Source organism: Gobio gobio (genome assembly GCF_949357685.1).
Source record: "Gobio gobio genome assembly, chromosome: 21".
NCBI classification, from domain to species: Eukaryota; Metazoa; Chordata; class Actinopteri; order Cypriniformes; family Gobionidae; genus Gobio; species Gobio gobio.
The window spans coordinates 13643859-13664544 of NC_137117.1; the positions used below are offsets into that span (position 1 = coordinate 13643859).

General features: G+C 34.6%; 1 protein-coding gene across 4 annotated transcripts in view; it reads right to left on the minus strand.

Moving 5' to 3' along the window:
• src (v-src avian sarcoma (Schmidt-Ruppin A-2) viral oncogene homolog) overlaps positions 1 to 20686 on the minus strand; it is a 68646-nt gene that overhangs the window by 6381 nt on the left and 41579 nt on the right. Inside the window, exons 3-10 of one of the 4 annotated variants that reach the window (XM_079802143.1) lie at positions 19304 to 19403; positions 13357 to 13455; positions 11149 to 11175; positions 10319 to 10422; positions 4815 to 4964; positions 3268 to 3423; positions 2927 to 3106; positions 2690 to 2766 (exon numbers count right to left, since the gene is read on the minus strand). In XM_079802143.1, coding sequence (XP_079658269.1) covers positions 2690 to 2766; positions 2927 to 3106; positions 3268 to 3423; positions 4815 to 4964; positions 10319 to 10422; positions 11149 to 11175; positions 13357 to 13455; positions 19304 to 19403 — 893 coding nt within the window. Of the gene's footprint in view, positions 1 to 2689; positions 2767 to 2926; positions 3107 to 3267; positions 3424 to 4814; positions 4965 to 10318; positions 10423 to 11148; positions 11176 to 13356; positions 13456 to 19290; positions 19404 to 20686 lie in introns of all 4 variants that reach the window. The other 3 variants (XM_079802145.1, XM_079802144.1, XM_079802146.1) reach the window with 3 other exon arrangements.

Sequence of the window (20686 nt, forward strand, 5' to 3'; positions counted from 1 at the left end):
GGAGTAATGATGCTGAAAATTCAGATCACAGGAATAAATTACATTTTTACTATATATTAAAATAGGAAACAGTCATTTTAAATTGTAATTATATTTCACAATATTACTGTTTTTACTTTATTTTTGATCAAATAAATGCAGCCTTGGTGAGCAATAGAGAAGTCAAAAACTTCAGTTGAAAAAATCTTACCGAACCCAAACTTTTGATTCGTAGTGTATATTTTATCATACAATGTCTTTAGTATCAAAACAGTTTTCAGTTTTTGTTTTCGATATCATTATTAGAAAAAGTATGTGAACCGTCAATAATAATTTTAACAACATAAGAGAGATCAAACAAAATGCATGTTATTTTTTAATTAGTTCTGTCCTTAATAAGATTTTTGACTTTCTTTTTTTTTTTTTTTTTTACATATAGTCCACAAGACAAAAAATATAGCTGATTTTATTAAAGGGTTAGTTCACCCAAAAATGAAAATTCTGTCATTAATTACTTACCCTCATGTCGTTCGACACCCGTAAGACCTCCGTTCATCTTCGGAACAGAAATGAAGATATTTTAGTTGAAATCTGATGGCTCTGAAAGGCCTCCATTGGCACAATGGCACGGTTCACTCTCAAGACCCTTAAAGGGTACTAAAGACGTCGTTACAAAGTCCATCTCACTACAGTGGTTCTAAAATAACTTTATAAATCGGCGAGAATCGTTTTTGTGCGCAAAAAAACCCTAAATAACGACTTATATAGTGACTTATATAGTGATTCAAAACACGGCCTCATGAAGCTTCGAAGCGTTATGAATCAGTGAGTCGAATCAGCAGTTTGGATCGTCATCACTATATAAGTCGTTATTTAGGGTTTTTTTGCGCACAAAAACTATTCTCGCCGATTCATAAAGTTATTGTAGAACCACTGTAGTGAGATGGACTTTGTAACGACGTCTTTAGTACCTTTTAAGGGTCTTGAGAGTGAACCGTGCCATCGTGCCAATGGAGGCCTTTCAGAGCCATCAGATTTCAACTAAAATACCTTCATTTGTGTTCCGAAGATGAACGGAGGTCTGACGGGTGTCGAACGACATGAGGGTGAGTAATTAATGACAGAATTTTCATTTTTGGGTGAACTGACCCTTTAAATGACCTGTTCAAAAGTTTATGAACCCTTGATTCTCAATACTGTGTGTTGTGACCTGATGATCCACGGCTGTGTGTGTGTTTTGTGATGGTTGTTCTTGAGTCTCTTGTTTGTCCTGAGCAGTTAAACTGCCCAACGTTCTTCAGAAAAATCCTCCAGGTCCTGCACATTCTTCAGTTCTCCAGCATCTTTTGCGTATTTGAACCCTCTCCAGCAATGACTGTATGATTTTGAGATCAATATTTTCACACTGAGGACAATTGAGGGACCCAAACACAACTACTAAAAAAGGTTCAAACATTCACTGACGCTTCAGAAGGAAACACAACGCATTAAGAGCCGGGGGGTGAAAACTTATTGAATTTGAAGATCAAGGTAAATTGTACTTAATTTTCTTCCTGGAAACATGCAAGTATCTTCTGTTGCTTCCGAAGGGCAGTACTACATTTTTTTTTTTTTAATATTTTAAAAAATAAGAAAAAATTTGACATCTTCATCCTGTTCAAAAGTTTTCACCCCCATGTCTCTTAATGCGTTGTGTTTCCTTCTGGAGCACCAGTGAATGTTTGAACCTTTTTTAGTAGTTGTGTTTGAGTTCCTACATTGTCCTCAGTGTGAAAATATGGATCTTAAAATCATACAGTCCCTGCTGGAGAGGGATCACATATGAAAATGATGCTGGAAAACTGAAGAATGTGCAGGACCTGGAGGATTTTTTTGAAGAACGTTGGGCAGTTTAACTGCTCAGGACAAACAAGAGACTCAAGAACAACCATCACAAAACACAAAAACAGCCGTGGATCATCAGGTCACAACACACAGTATTGAGAATCAATGGTTCATAAACTTTTGAACGGGTCATTTAATAAAATCAGCTATTTTTTTGCTTTGTGGACTATATGTAAACCTCTTTTATGTAAAATATCTAATTCAGGACAGAACTAAATAAAAAATAACGCATTTTGTATGATGTATTACTGTATTAGGGATGTAACGATACCCTCATTTCATAATTTGATACATATCACAATATTCACGATATAATATTATTGCGATACTGCAAGACATTTAGTAAAAGGTTAACAAAAATGTACTGTTGATTAAAATGACAAATTTGGTATTACATTGGCGGTGGAAATGAATAGGCTTGGTTCTGGTAACCCAACGCACAGGACAATGTGACACTAGAATAAAAAATACTCATGATTCTTTTATTTTTCAATTTTTTTAGACGAATATGTTTGCACTCTGTCCCTGATATATTTAAAATAATGTAGGCCACCTTTTACTGGTAACAAAAGACATTTGGCATTATCAGGACCCACAAATATTCTACCATTGCATTATTATACATTATATTCAACATTAAATATAATAGTCTAATGTAGTACTGACACTAAAACTCACACAGTAATTTTTCATTTTGGGTGAACTATACACAATACAGAAGATCACGATACATATTATTGCATTTTTGTATTGCGATATATTGTGACACGATATATATCTTTACACCCCTACAAGATATCATATCATAATGCCGGTGTAAAAGTACCTGAGAAGCCATATCCACAAGCTGAGGCAATCGCAGCATTTTTCCCATGTCACCCTTCAGGAAATCCAACAGGCTTCCTGTGAAAGCAGAAATCACACCTTGACATCTTCAATCACACTTTTATTGGAAGACCTCACTAGAAAGCGGCTAATATCCAGATTGTATGCTCTATTTACACGTCCTTCTGTCAGTTCGTATTTCTTATCCCAATATAGTTCGCTGAATCTCCGCACTGACCTTGTCCCATGTACTCAGTGACGATGTAAATGGGCTCCTCCGAGACGACAGCGTAGAGCTGCACCAGCTTCTCGTGGCGGAGTTTCTTCATCACCTGCGCTTCCTGCAGGAAGGCCTCAGGAGACATCGTGCCAGGCTTCAGAGTCTTGATGGCCACGCGTGTCGTGCCGTTCCAAGTGCCTGATGAGGGGGAAAGGACACTGAAATCACGAAACAAGCTTTGTGTGTTATGTGAAAGCATCATTACACAAGCCATGTGGTATTATACACCGGGCAACTAAGCATTTAGCTCACAGAGCATCGGTTTTTGATGAAAGGAAGTTAAAAAGAAGAAGTCTTACCCATCCAGACCTCTCCGAAACAGCCCTGGCCCAGTTTGACGTCCAGACGCAGAGAGTCACGTGGGATCTCCCAGGCGTCCCGTGCCAGACCCTGAGTCTGAGGCTTCAGCACTGGACACACGTCAGTCAGACAGTGACACAGGCCGTCTGCGTGCTCTGTGACAGACCCCGACAGGAGGAACAGTGTTAATGTTTCTCAATACTACTGCAACACTATTAGAAAATTGGCAGTTCTGGCTCGTTCTGATTCTGTATCAATGCACAAAGTTGGTATGTTGATTGGCAACCATATTTTTTAAAATTGTATAAAATAAAAAAATACATAACTTATAAATTACTTTATAATTAGAAAAGAATATATGTAATATAATAATTATGATTTCACAAATATATATATATAAAATATTATTAATATTACTGAACATATTAATGACACATTATTTGTATATACATATTAATGTTTTATATGTGTATGTACAGGTATATATGTATATATAAAATAACAATATTATATATATATATATATATATATATATATATATATATATATATATATATATATATATATATATATATATATATACACACACACACACCTGTACATACTATTAATGTATACAAATAATGTATCATTAATATGTTCAGTAATATTAACAATCTCATATGTATAATTGTTAATTAATAGAACCTTATATTTACAGTGTATATATATATATATATATATATATATATATATAAAATATATATATATATATATATATATATATATATATATATATATATATATATATATATATATATATATATATATATATATATATATATATAATTTTTGGCTGTAATAATAATAAAATAAATAAATGCATCACTAATATTTTTAGTAATATTAATACTATAATTAATATTTAATACACATTTAATACATATTTTTGATAATACAAAATATAAAAATACATTTATACACTCTAAAAAAAAGGTTCTATATGGCACCAAAAATGGTTCTTGGCACGTAATCATAGGGGAACCTTTTTTAGTGCTATATAGCACCAATTTTGGTGCTTCAGTGGTTCTTCAGCGGTTCTTCAGAGGTTCTTTGACTAAGGTGCTATAGCACCACTAACTAAGGTGCTATATAGCACAGCTACCATATACAGAACATGTTAAGATATGGTGCTATATAGCACCAAAAGTGGTTCCACTATGATTACGACGAAGAACCATTTTTGGTGCCATATAGAACTTTTTTTTTAGAGTGTATAACTTATAAATACTTAATATATATGAATTCCCATTTTTAACACTGTTTAGGGTTTTTAACACCTGTAGTGCAGTGCAGGGTCTCTTATGGCTTTCTGCTTTCATCACAATCATAAGAAATGAAGGATAATTAATTATGTTGTTGCTTTATGCAACATTCTTTATTTATAGGTTTTTACTAATCCTTATTTTTCAACAACCCGAGTTCCCAATTCCAAAAATAAGGGTCTGTATCACTTCCCTTCACTGACATTCAGAAACAAGCCGGTGTCTATGAGAAAGCGACTTACGGCGGTAGTGGTTGACCAGCTGCTGTAAAGTACTGAACTGTGTGCGTGACGTGATGTAAAACCCCCCGCTGTCCAGCTTCCTGATCTTGTAATGTTTGACATTGAGGCCCTTGACATTGTCGTAATCCAGGACGGAAAGACAGTAGGCACCTAAAAAAACACAAAGAACAGATTTGAGGGATGAAGTCAGTTTGAGTCGTCAAGTGCTCCCGATGACATTGATATCTTTTACACACGTTACAGATTCGAAACTGTCAGATTAGTGCGATGGGCACCAGATTCCACACTTTGGGGATGCTTTTATCCATTTTTTAATCCTGTTAAACATGTTTTTTTGCGACTGTACCTTTAAGACTTCTTTTTTGTGCCAGTTACTGGAGTGTGAATTAACGTGTAGAGTTTTCCTACATGGTAAATCACGCAACTTTGTAGCAAAAGATCAAGCAATGTCACATTTTCCATTACGGAAAAACAAAATAAGTTCAGTTGCTGCCTTAAATTTAAGTATAATCAACAATTCAACTTATTATATAAATTATATAAAGCTGAATCTAGGGTCTAGAATCTAGGTCTGTTTTAGTCATAAAATCTATTATTATTTTTTGTTAATATTTGGTAGCACTTTTAAAGTCCGGTTTCACATGAACATACTATGTTTTATTGAACCTTCAGACAAAATGTAAAATTTTGTTTAAAAAAATAATGCATGTTTTTTTTGTTTAGTATCATATTTGAAACATCAGGGTTTTTTGACTTATATATTATGATATAATGAGAATATGGAGGGAAAAAAACATCAGGCAAGCATAGTTATACACAAAAAAAACCAACAATAAATAATAATAATAAAACAGGGAGAAAGAGATCACAATTTTTTTAAAGTGCATATAATATCTGATATATGAAATAATAGTCATAAAGTCTATTTTTTTTCCTTTTCTTTTTTTCTCGGTAGCACTTTTACAGTCCGGTTTCGCATGAACATTTATTGTGGAGAAAGAGATCATATATTTTTTTAAAGTGCATAGTCTGATATATGAAATAATAGTCATGAAATCCCCCCAAAAAAGTAAATGTATATTTGGTAGCACTTTTACAGTCCAGTTTCGCATGAACATACTATGTTTTTTTGAACCTTTAGACCAAATTTTTAATTTTGTTTTAAAAAATAATGCATGTTTTTTTTTGTTTAGTATCATATTTTGATAGATCATGGTTTTTAGGCTTATATATTATGATATAATGAGAATATGGAGGAAAAACAACATCTGAAATTCTTATAGCTTTTGTAATATAATTAAATGAGATCTTACATAAAACGTATATAAATATCAGTTGTCACTACACTGTAAAAAAAAATCAGGTCTCCAATTGAAAATCTTCCAGTGAGCGATCACATCTAAATTTTTCAGTTGGCCAAATTGAATTTCTGTGAATTTATGTAATTTAATTCAATTAAAATTCAAGAAATTCAATTTGGCCAACTGAAAATTTTAGATGTGATCGCTCACTGGAAAATGTTCAATTGGAAACCTGATTTTTTTTTACAGTGTATATCTCCCAATATTATATTTGATACTCACTCACATTTTAACTGATGATTGTTTTCCAAAAAAAGAATTCTGGATACTCAAGTAACCCTACGTTGGTTCAGTCCAGTAAGTGTTCATCTTAAAATATTAATAACAATATAAAAATTATTACGTTTACTTTAAAAACATCAGTAAAGAATTCACAGCAAAAAGGCATGTGTACCATGACTTAAAGTAGATGTTTTTACAATTATACCAATTACACTCAAAGGCCTTTTACTTTAACACAAAATAAGATATTTTGAAGAATATGGGTAACCAAAGAGTTGATGCCATAGTATGGGGAAAAAATGCTCAATGGGGACCATCAACACTTCAAAATATCTTCTTTTGAGTTCAGCAGAGGAAAGAAATTCACACAGGTTTGGAACAACATGAGGGCGAGTAAATTATTATTGGGTGAACTATCCCTGCGTAAATGTAGAGCAGCTTCTCATTGTGTAAAGTGATCTGTAGAGGGCGCTGTCATCATTGCACACACTCATTTATTCATTGACTCTCTCTGTCACTCGCTCCCTCGTTCCCACTGCGGTCTCTCTCAGTGTTGTCTCTTTGGGGTTTGACTCATCCTTCAGCCTCTCTTGTACTTGTTTTCTCTCTCTCTCTGGCCAATCTCGGTCTCTCTGTGTGCCCCTTGCTGACGGTATGAGCTGTGAGATATGGCTGACGGTTGTAAGGACGGCTATGGGCTGACCTACTTCCTGCTCTTCATCCCTGCAAGCACTTCTCTGACCTTCGTATTCCCCCCTTCATCAGGCTCACACATGCACACACAAGCACTCCATCATCTCAAATGAACATTGTTTGTGTTGAACTGAAGGTAAAAGGCCATATATGGAGCGTAGATCTTTGCAATGTTTGGAGAGAGAGAAAAGATGGTTGGCAGAGGGAGGAGATGAGGAATATGAGCATGACTGCATCTGACAAACTGACAACCGAAAAGGGGAATTCAACTGAACAAGCACTTTGTTTTGATCTGCGCTACCAAATACTGAAATGCAGCTTCTTTACTGTACACACACACACACGCATGAGTCATTTCCTCATCACATTTTTCTTTGTTAAGCAATAGTTAGTTCCAGTCTCTGAATGTGATTGGCCGAGCACCGTTCAAAACGCTCACTGTTAGTTGTTTGGAAGATGCTTTTATTAATGCCGGGTTCAGACTCGCGTGGTAGTGGGGGGAAAAGTGGACCTGACTACCCAGGGCCCCGTCTAGGGAGAGGGCCCTTTGAAAAGTCTTGAATATATTTTAAAATGGAACATGGGGGCCCATCAGGACTGCCTATGCATAGGGCCCAGGATTTTGTGCTACACCCCTGTTCAGACTACACAATATTTTAGTCTGTTATTATAGTCACAGTGTCAGATTATGCAATTTCTACTCTTGTCGTGTCGTCGACAAAAAACATATCAGACTATGGGTCCTATCATACACCCAGCGCAATGTGATGCCCGTTTCAGCCCGATGCAGTTATCATTTTCATGCCAGCACCACTTTGTTTAAATAGCAAATGCACTCGTGCCCATCTGTTCACCCATGGGCTGCTGGTCTGAAAACCAGGTGTGTTCAGGCCAAGTGGCAACCTCCCGCAGTTTCTCTTGAAGCCAATACGGAAGTGAAATAAACTGCAATTCATCGACTGGCCACTAGAGACAGGCTCCAGAAGGCCCAGCCCCATGTTAAAACGCCCAGCAGAAAAAAAACATGTTTACAGTCTGGTACAAATTGTGGTTTTGGTCTATATGGCTAATTTTGCCTTTCATGACAACTGTGAGGGGGGTGAATTTTTTATAACTCATTTGGTTACATTATATAAAGCCTTAAAGTTCTGCATAATTAAGGGCGTGGACACTTTGAGTGACAGGTGGATAGCCGTTTATCTGCTGTCTGTTAGTCATCGCGTCACCTCAGCTCCAGCCACGTCCCGCCTTTTTGCCCATTTTCTGTTATCCGGGAGTGACGCGCTGCCAAGATGGCAACGGCCAGCTCGTCCCTACTTTACACTTCAAAACTGCTCATCAGAATCCTATGGGTGATGATACGGACACTACGTCCATATTTTTTAACAGTCTATGGTTCAGGCGCATTGTTGGCGTGTTGCTATTTTGAGGCAACTGAAACGACTGTGCCATTGACCAACAAAAACTTGGTCTAAAGTCAATAGTGCAGTATTTTTTGTGTTATTTAAAGGGCGTGTTAGTAATATGCGTCTATAGGCAGGTGCACAACTCACATACACTCTTCTTATTACACACACAACAGCAGCACACAAACATTTTTAAATATTAAAAATAAGCGTTCAGTCTTTCCGCTTGCAAATTCCACCAAGTAAATAGCAAACCTGCCATGATGCAAGCACAACTGGCACGCCCTAAGCGAACTTGCGACATGCGCTCAGATCATTAAAATAGGACCGGACCCCTAATGTTGCTTCCCGACCAATCATCACTTGCCATCTTAAACAAGGAGTGTGATGTCATCGAGAAGGCAAAATTATTGACTGACAGGTGTTGTGACCGTAAACAAACAAAGTGTCATGTTTTGCACTGGATGTAGTTTTACACTGGACACGTTCCTAGATTGCACAAAGAGAACAGTATGGAATCCTCCAAAGAGAACTTGAGGTAAAATATTGTTTTTTATTTTTAGCCAGTAGTAAATATAAATGTAGCCTACTCCGCGGGTTGCTGGAGCGCCTCCGCTATCGTTTTTCACTCTGTCGTGGTCGTCCCTCGAGGAAATATGAAGGCAGGAGTATTGCCATAGCTCGAATCTTTCCTCCATTGCACCACTTCTATTGTCTCGCTTTCGTTTCGGCATGTTTGAAAGCTGTGTATGGAAGAGCTTCTGTGCTCCTATTGGTCAAGGTTACAGATGTGACGGACTAGAATGTAAAAAATGAAACATTCTAGTCTTTCTGTTGGCCATTGTAGTTTATGAATCCCCACGACACCCTACGTCAAACAGATCGTGCCAAAATCAGGTTAAAATTGTGTCGTCTGAACCCGGGCATAAAAAAGCAACTTCTTTTTATCAGTTCCTCTATTCCCTGGAATGTCGAAATCATGACCTTGTGATTCCCTAGATTTCATTCTGACAATTTTATATGAATCAATAGTATCAAAGTATATATATATATATATATATATATATATATATATATATATATATATATTCTACTATACATTCCACTGTAGACCGAATTAATTTAATTGATTTAACTAAACTAAAATGTCTAAATTAAATATATTGTTATTTTTTATTTTATTTATAATAAAATTATACATTTAAAATACACAAGTTATAAATAACTTAATATTTTCTAATAATAATAAATTATTTAAAAAATGTTAAATAATACATTACATATAATTTTAAATAATACATTAAATATAAAAATACAATAAAAAATAAATAATTTACACTGTTCACAATTACTTTTTCAGTTCAATCATCCTTGGTTCCTTTAATTTTTAATAATACATTAATAATAAATAAAATAAAATATAAATAAAAAAATATAATAAAATAATAATAATAATAATAAAAATAAAAAAATCAATAAAAATCAATAAATAAAAAAAATAAAATAAAATAAAAAAATAAAAAAAATAAATAAAAAAAATAAAAAAATAAAAAAAATAAATAAATAAAATAAAATAAAAAAATAGAAAAATAAAAAAATTAATTAAAATAAAATAAAATAAAATAAAATAATAAAATAAAATAAAATAATAATAAAATAAATAAAATAAAATAAAATAAAATAAAATAAAATAAAATAAAATAAAATAAAATAAAATAAAATAAAATAAAATAAAATAAAATAAAATAAAATAAAATAAAATAAAATAAAATAAAATAAAATAAAATAAAATAAAATAAATATATGCACTGTTCACAATCACCTTTGGTCGTCTCACTCTCTCTGACCAGGAAAGTTCCTCTCCTGTTCTCCAGACTCAAGAGGAGTCTCTCCGAGTCCCTGCGTGTGATCTTTCCAAAGTACCATCTGGAGAGAGAGAGACGGAAAAAGAGAAAAAGAGAGAGATAGGGTATTTAGAGGGAATAATCACATGTAGCGTCGTATCAGAGACATGCAGCTGGCCATACATATATTATGCTATAAATATATTATGACATTATTTATGCTAGTATGCAGACAGAAATGGGATTCTATTGTGCATTCATGTACACTACCACCATTCAAAAGTTTGGATTTTTTATTTTTTTTTAAAGAAGTCTCTTCTGCTCACCAAGGCTGCATTTATTGTGCATTTATAAATACAGTAATATTGTGAAATGTTACTACAATTTAAAAGGACTGTTTATAAAATGTAATTTATTCCTGTGATCAAAGCTGAATTTTTAGCATCATTACTACAGTCTTCAGTGTCACATGATCCTTCAGAAATCATTCTAATATGATGATTTGATGCTCAAGAAACATTTATTATTATTATCAATGTTGAAAACCGTTGTGCTGCTTCATATTTCCTAAACTTTTGAACGGTAGTGTACGCTATTAGTGTAGAGTATTTTTTTGGTCCTAAAATTATAGCAGTTCTCATCTGAATTGTGCTGCGTAATATTCCCGGTTGTAATATTCCCATTCATGGTTCCAGCAACAATAAAACAATGGTTTTTGGGATTCATGACTGACCCAGTGACATTTAGAGTCTATATATCAGCGTAGTTTGTTGTTCGCCACTCATGGCAGGCTCTCTCTGAGTCTTACCTTTTCTCCAGAGTCAATCTGAGATGACTGGCAAGGCAAGGGTGGAAAAATTTGTCATTATAGGTTTTCAAAGGAGTGCCAGTGTTTATTTGTTTAATGCGCCAGTCGACTGAGCAACAGCGCCCGCGTGCATGTGTGTGTTTCAGGAAAAATTACGAGTTACATATGAACAGGACAGACAATAGATGAGCTGCATGGGGCAAACGTTGACGACTTTTACTCGTTCTAGAGGGGAAAGGTCTTTTGGGCAAGAGGTATGTTCTTTCTAAATGATGAGATGGTGGAGAGACTCATTATGATGGAGGACAAGAGAACAACCATGAAGGGAAAAACGACGACGTACTCAAAGGTCAGACCGGAAGGAGAAAGAGAGGGGCGAGTGTGAATCATAAGTCACAAAGGCTGAGCTTCAAGTCATAAAAATACTGGAACTGAACCATTTCTGTACTTAAATACTCTGACAGTGTTTGCTAAGTGATGATTCATGAATCGTTCTGTTGAGTCCATACAAATGACTCCCATGAGCTGATTCTTTTTAATGAATCAGATCAAGGACTCATAGATCAGTCACTGAATCAGTCAGGGCGGTTAATGTTAATTTTCACATGTGATTCACTCACATATTGAGCTGCTTTATAACTGAATAACTGAATTGAATCAACATGACTAATGACACTAATGTCTTTTAAAAGATGCTTTACAGCAGAATTTGATTTTGCCTATTTGATGAATTCATCACTGTGAAGCTGTTTTGTATGGCAAGCCATTTTAACATTTAATCCTTAAAACGAACTAGTATCTATTTTCATGCTACTAGTACTTATTTTTAGATACTAGCATCTATTCCATTAAGTACTAGTACTTATTCATTAGCTAATGGTGCTTATTCTTTAGGTACTAGTGCCTATTATTTACATACTAGTACCTTTTTAAAAGATACAAGTAGTTATTCATTAGATAGTAGTTCTTATTTTTTAGATACTGGTACTCATTCATTTGATACTAGAACCTATTAAATAGACACTAGTCCTTATTAATTCGCTACTAGTGGCTATTAAATTGGTACCAGTACTTATTTATTAGATACTAGTACTTATTCATTAGATACTAGTACTTATTCATTAGATAATAGTACCTATTAAATATATACTAGTACTTATTCATTAGTTACTAGTACTTATTCAATAGATACTAGTACGTATTCATTAGATACTACCACTTATTCATTTGATACTTGTACTTATTAAATAGATACTAGTACTTATTAATTGGATACTAATACTTATTAAATAGATACCAGTACTTATTAAATAGATACTAGTACTTATTCAATAGATACTAGTACTTACTCATTAGATACTAGTACTTACTCATTAGATACTAGTACTTACTCATTAGATACTAGTACTTATTCAATAGATACTAGAACTTATTCAATAGATACTAGTACTTACTCATTAGATACTAGTACTTACTCATTAGATACTAGTACTTACTCATTAGATACTAGTACTTATTCAATAGATACTAGTACTTATTAGTACTTATTCATTAGATACTAGTACTTATGAAATATATACTAGTAATTATTCATTAGCTACTAGTAGTGATACAACAGTACTTATTTATTAGACACTAGTATCTTTTTTAATTGTAACTAGTAACATTTCTTATCTTACTAGTCACAACTGCTTTTTTACTCGTTTTATGTTATGGCTAGTCAGAATGGCCACTGTAGAGTTCAATTAAAAATCTTACTAGTAAAATAAATTCTTACTAATAACATTTAAAAATAGATACTAGTATCTAATAAAATAAAGGTGCTAGTAGGCTATGTAAAGAATAGGCACTAGTACCCAAAGAATAAGCACTAGTAGCTAATGAATAAGTACTAGTACTTAATGGAATAGATAAAGGCATCTAAAAAAATAAGTACCAGTAGCATGAAAATAGATACTATTTAATTTTAAGGATTAAATGTTAATCCGGCTTGCCATATCTTTGAAACAATCTGTATTGTATAAAGCCCTATATACATTGATTATAAACTAGACTATCGTTTTGTTTAGTGAAATAATCATTAATGGAGTCATTAAGGAACCAGAATAATTTCTGACATCACATTGAGGGGAAAAAAAACAGAGGAGAGACGGGGAGAAGGACAGCAAAGAAAAGAAGAGAAAGAGGACGAGGAGGAAGAGGATTTACTCTTCAGCCTGGATGGAATCAGATGGTGCCACGTAATTGCTGGGAATGTATCCACTCTCTCCGGTTGTCAGCGAACGAGCCAGCCACCAGTCGCCCTCCCTAAGACAGCAGAGAAAACACACATAATACACCTGCAGTTTGACTCGCATCAAGCATATTTGATGACACATTCATGATTTTCTTACCCGCCCAAAACATACACCCTGAGATTACATCTGTGGTATTATTCCTGCTTTATCATCCCTGAAACGAGGCATTAGAATGCAGACAAAGCTCTTCTAAAGACATTAACTACCTGCGCCAAATTATACATAAATGAAACGTGCATTTAAAAGGTATAGTTCACCCAAAAATAAGCATTCTGTCATCATTTACTCACCCTCATGTTGTTCCAAACCCATATGACTTACTCAAAAAGAATCATATTTTATTCTGATCCTACACGTTCTTTATGAAGCTCTGGGTATCATCATGCCTACACTGAGTTCTGGGAATATAGTGTAAGTTGTATAAATTATATTTATGGGGCATTTTCTGTCTTTTGGGGACATAAAATGGCACACTATGCTTTCATCATATGTAAAAGAGCAGTGCCAACATTCATGCAAACACGTCCTTTTGATTCTTATAACAGAAAGAAAATCGTATGGGATTGGATTTGGAATAAGGTTTTTTTTTTTTTTTTTTTTTGGGTGAATTATTTACTACAAAACTGGTCGATTTATCAAAAAATGAGTCATACGTCTGGGTTGTCTTGGAGTCTTGATGGGTTTTTAATAATAGATGGTGTGTTTTAGAGTGAGCAGTGGGGTGTTAGACTGTGACTCACTCCCTAAGCTAAAGTAATAAGACTTTATCCATCGCCAAGACATGCTGAACCGACACAAACCTCTCCAGAGCTACTGCATACATAACATAATTAAAACATAACCGCACTAGGGAAAACAATGACATATATACACACAGACACATATTCATACAATGCAAATATATTATTCATACGCAGGGTACCATTCAAAATTCAGATGTTAATTAATTATTTGTGTACAAAAGGGCATAAAAACAGTGATTCTGATAAGCAGGGATTATGAGAAGAGTAAACTGGATGATGCTACGATTGAGACAACAATTTGAATTTAGAAAACATTGATGGCTAAGGGTGCATCCCAATTCTAAAGGTGTGGTCACATTGGGGAAAATTTTGCATCCAAAAAAGATCCATTGAATATACTCAATAGCAATGCGTAGAGATGTCACTTTCAAAACAACTGTTGGCAAATTCGAAATCTCTGTGTGGAAATCTTTCCCAATTGTGTATTTTATTTCCTATTAAAAATGACTGGATTTCGCCTGCAAAAATTCGCAGAACAACAGTAAATGTGACCGCACCTTTATACAGTACTTTATGCACTTAACTTATGAAAACATATACTGTTACATTTAGCTGTAATATTTAATACCATTAAGCATATACTACAACATCAAATTCTCTCAAAATAGTATAATTTCAAGCATATTCTTTTGGTTTAAGCTAGTTAGCTAAGGGCTAATGCTATCTTAACATTATTTATTTTAAGTTCATTCATTTAATGACCCCATTGAATCAAAATTTGAGCACATTTTAGTCCAAGTCTGTTAGCTATGAAGACATGTATATGCTAGTGTACTCTTAGCATAGCATATATGTACTAGAAAAAAAAACTTAGCATACATAATCTTTCAAATCACAGGGCAAAATACAAATTTTGTCCAATAAAATAATCTATAGAATGAGAATGAGAACTAGCAAGTTAGTTAAACATAGCCAATAGCCTCTAGTTTAGATTTGTATGTTAATTTAGCTAAATGCTAATGCTATCTTAACATTGTTGTTTTGATATTAATTTAATGACCCCATGAAATCCAAATTTTATTGAATTTTAGTCCAAGTCTGTTAGCTTTGACAACATTTATATGCTAGCGTGCTCTTAATATAGCATATATGCATTAAAAAAGAAAACTTAACACACATATGCATTTCATCTTTGAATTCACAGGGCCACATACAAATATTTGTCCAATATATTCATCTATGGAATGAGAATGAGGACTAGCATTAGCTAGTTAGTTAAACATAGCCAATTGCTTTTAGTTTAGATTTTTACTATGTTCATTTAGCTAAATGCTAATGCTATCTTAGCAGCATTGTTTTAAAATTATATTAATTTAATGACCACAAGAAATATGACTAAATATTAGTCAAAGTCTGTTAACTTGGAGGCCATCTAAAAGCTAGTGTACTCTTAGCATAGCATTTGTCCAATAAAATGATCTCTGGAATGAGAATGAGAAGTTATCTAAACTGAAAACATAGCCAGAAGCCTTTACATTTTTACTGTTAATTTAGCTAAATGCTAATGCTATCTTAACATAACTGTTTTTAGGTTCATTCATTTAATGACCACATGTAATCAAAATCTGACTTTAGTGTTTTTTAGTGCAATTCTTTATATTTAGTTTATATTTTATTATTTAAAAAAAGGCCCATGAAGATGTTCCTGTGACAACTTCCTGTTTAAACAGGAAATACGTCAACACAGGATAGAAAATGTTATATTTTCAATGATTTGGGATGCATTCACCTTATCTAGCATAGTATACAAAGCATGAAAAGTGGCCTAAACAAATGTAAAGGAGCAATCGACAACACACTAAAGGACCAACCACAAAGTCAACGTGAAGGACAAATGTAAAATGGTTGTGAGTGAGCCAGTTATGAGATGTGACACTATTTCTGGACCACTTCCAGAGTCTCTAGAAAGTCACGACAAATCTCAGTTGGACAAGCAAATGGTGAAATGACACGTACACGAACACACACACAGACAATGGACATTGAAAGCTGAAAGCTAGAGCAACTTTACCAACCTGGGGTTCATCTTTCTCCTACATAAACGAGCGAGAGCGTGTAGAGGAAAAACACAGAGGAGACGTGAAGTGTTTGGACATTGAAAGCAAACAGCAGAAGCTACAAACATCCCACATAGCCTCACAAACTGAGTGAAGGTCAACCGCAGCAATGACGCCTGAAAACACAGCATTTATCCAACTCATCTGTGAAGTACTAAAAATATGGAAAACAATTACTGTAATGTGCGTTTGATTATCTCTAAATGTCTACTGACACATGACTCAGAAGGTCCCAGCATAAGCCGGAGCAGCTTAGTGATTTGGTTAAAAAGCTGATTACTCTATTATCAGTGGCTTCTGGGATGGGCAATGGGCAGTGCTGGGGATTGGTCTCAGTTTAAAGGGTGAATCTCATTCAAACATGTCCAGGTTTTTTTTACCCCAAACTGTTCAAACTCCCCATAATTGATCTTAACTATAACACTATTTTGGTGAACTGTTGTAGGGTGTGTTCACACTTCGGTTCACTTTAGTCTGGATCAAAAAAGAAAATGATACATTTAGTCCTGGTCCGCTTAGTGATCACACTGTCATTTTTAACACTGAATCTAAAGATGTGTGCTCTGGGCTAAATGCGCTCGTTACATGTAGCTACATGTATGATGGTATATGATGGAGCTGAGAACTTGTGAAGAGTTTATAAAATGTGTAAAGGAGTCAAACAGCGTCAGGAATCTCTCCGTCACACACACAAACCAAGATCTGCTCTGAGGAGATTGCGAACTGCATGCTTTTTTTTTGTATTGTGACAATGGTAAATGGTAATTATGCACTTTGAAGGTTATTGGAGACTGAAATTTGTGCTTTTTTCATTTAAGTAATAATAAAGCTGTCCTACATTCATTAGATTTGACAGAAGCCTTTGATACAGTGGACCATTCGATTTTAATTAAAACATTAAAAACATGGATCGGGGTTTTGGGAGGGCATTGGATTGGTTTGTATCTTATTTGTCAAACAGGACATTTGTAGTGTCAGTAGGAGATGAAGTTTCCCATAGCTCTGAACTTATACTGTATGTGGAGTTCCGCAGGGTTCACTTTTAGGGCCAATCTTGTTCTCAATTTACATGCTGCCATTAGGTGCAGTAATCAGAAAACATAATATAAATGTTCATTGTTATGCTGATGACCTACAGTTATACCTAAAAAAGGATGTCCTTGAAGCTTGCTTAACTGACATAAAAAAATGGGATGGCCTTACATTTTCTGCTGTTAAATACAGAAAAAACTGAAGTCGTGATAATTGGTCAGAGCTTAAGGAAAAATCAGATTAAGCTTGCTCTAAATGGGTTTTTTCCAAATATTAAGCAGGTAGTTAGAAATGTGGGTGTTTATTTTGATTCTAATCTAAATTTTGAATTTCATGTTAAGAAGCTGATTCAGTCATGTTTTTATCAGTTAAGAAACATTTCCAAGGTGAGGCAGTTTTTAAATTTTAATGTTACAGAGATGCTTATTCGTGCTTTTATATCCTCCCGCCTTGATTATTGTTATGCTTTGTTTTCGTCTTTGAACAATCGCACTTTATCTCGTTTACAATTAGTGCAAAATGCTGCAGTCAGATTACTGACACGAACAAAGAGATCTCATCGTATTACACCTGTTTTAGCGTCTTTACATTGGTTACCTGTTTATTCAAGGGTTGAGTTTAAGATTTTATTGTTGACATATAAAGCATTAAATGGTTTGGCACCTATATATTTAACTGAGCTCCTGAGACCTTATGAAGCAGGGAGATATCTGAGGTCTTCTTTTAACAAGCTGCTGGATGTTCAAAGAACTAGATATAAAACAAAAGGAGATCGAGCATTTGCAGTGAGAGCTCCAAAATTATGGAATAGTTTGCCAATTGATATCAGAACATCTGAATGCGTGTCTGTTTTTAAATGTCGTCTGAAAACGTATTTGTATAGACGTGCTTTTAGTATTCAATGATGTCCTTGTGTAGTTTGGGTTTGATACCTTATATTATATTTTGCTTCATTATGTATCGGTTATAGCTCTTCATTATGTATTTAAATTATTGTTTTTATTGTTACTATTGTGTAAAGCACTTTGTGCATTGTAGCGTTAAAAGTGCTATATAAATAAAATTTTACTTACTTACTTACTATTAGTCTCACTGTGTTGTGCTTGGAAAACTGCCACATCACCAAAAAAAAAGAGAAAAAATTGAAAAAGAAATGAATAAATGTATAGGTATCGGTGAGTACCAGACAAAAAAAAATCTCAGTACTCATACTCGGTCCTTAAAAAATGGTATCGGTGCTTTTTTTTGTAAATGTGTTATTCTCAACAATTGAATTCTAATTTGATTAAATAACACTTTTACAACTTGTTTTCCTTATAAAGATGACAATTTGGGAAGGAAAATTGCTTAATTGTCATGAAAATTACATCTCAATGTAAACATATTTAATGTTAGGCTACTAAAAACATGCTTCATTTTCTTTCAGCAAAATATAATTAAATTCTTTTATCGATTCTGGGTTGAAATATGACCCTGTTCTTGTTTTGAAGGATTCACCCATAAACTACACTGTTCTGAAAATCCCCAGGTCCGCTTTGTGCTGAAACCAGAGGATGTTACTGAGAGCGGTTTGTTTTTTTTTCTCTCTTAACGGTAGCGCTGAACACTGGAATAAGGAAGTGAACCGCAGGTGTAGAAAGGAAGGAAAATGCTCCCTTTGGTCCGGGAGGGGAAGTGGAGGTAAAGACGTGCAGCTGAGCTTTTTTTTTTTGATGTGCACAGGAAGACCAAAAAAGGAATCAGAGAACAAAAAGCTGTCATCTCCCACAAATACAGCGCTTTCAGAGGGAGCCAGTTCCTATGGTTACTGAGGAGGAAGAGGAGGGGGGTTCAGCAGCCAGAACAGCCAGAGCCCAGACAGATGAGAGACGTGTGTGTGTGTGTGTGTCTGCCTCAGTGGGTGTGTCTATCACCCCCCGGAGCCCTGTTATTTTTGCATGAGTATGTTTGTGCATTTCCCTCTTACGTGTTATTGACAATCTGGAGTCGTTCTCCTTTCCTGAATGACAAATCGGAGGCGGTTCGTGACTCGTAGTCATACAAAGCCACAAACGTGGTCACGCCAACTATGGAAAAATACAAGAGACAAACATAGACCGTTATCTTGATGCATTCAGTTAAATACAACTTCAGCAGGGAAATTTCATTAACGTAAATGGGCATCCAAAAATAGTCTAGAGTTGCAGAGTCAGGCTTTTGACTATCAGCATAAAGACTGTGGTGACCAAGGTCGCATTTAAGTGACCCAATTCAGATTTTTTTTCCTCCCATGTGGATTGGATATGACCCACGAACGTGCAAGCTGGAAAAATAACACATGGATTCTGATATTCTCAGATCGAATAAACGTTCATAAGCGTCTGCCATGTAAGCGGACAGACCGGATATTCCCCTGTCAATGCGAGTCACACGTCACTGAAAAAGTGATGGTGGCGAATGATGTCAACTCCAACCGTGATCACATGACTCTTTTCAATGACTCAATGGAGGATTAAGGCTAGACCCAATTTTTTGCTGACCTTTAATGATGGTGCGGAAAGCAAAACTTATATTATTTTTTCATCTGCATTCGTTTTTACTTCCTTTTCGGCCTAAGCTTTTCCGGGTCAGTACGTCTACCGTTGGTTGTTTCGCCAAGTATATAGTATAAATGCAGATATCGACACGGGTCACTTTTTTTCTTTGTTTTTCTCACCCATTCTAGCAGTTTGCATCAAGTGTAATATATAATTTTAAACAGGAGAACATGTAGTTTCCATTTGAAGTCCCAATTTTACATTTATTTAGTCTGAAAATGGATTAAATGAATATAATTTTAAGAAAAACGGCAGCAAAAATGTGGTGTTTTTACTGTGAACTCAAACAGAACTTCATGAAGTTTGGATTTTTTCCTTTAGAAAGTTAGACTTGGTTGTTTTAGACATGTTACAATCCCTCAGCAAGTTATAGCCATTTATTATAATATTATTCTAGGTGAAAACAGGTGTATTTTTTTACTGACAATGTAGATGTGTCCAAAAAGTTTAGGGAGTAAAGTAAATAGAAAGATTGTTATATAATAACAAAACACTGAAACGGTGAACTACATACAAATAGAGAAATATACTGACTTTTGTGTGCTGTGCTATGTGAGAGAGTGCTCTGCATGCGTTTATTTCGGTTTATTTTCATGCACGCAAATACACACCCACTTTCACATTGTGTCAGAGAAACATGTGATTGGGGGTTCAAAACATAGGTATACATAATAAAGGGTAGATGTCTTACGGCGGAGTCTCTAACGTCATCACCGGTGGCCATCTTGTCACAGGCAGGGCTCTGTGGTACCTGATGTAAGGCGAGTGATCTG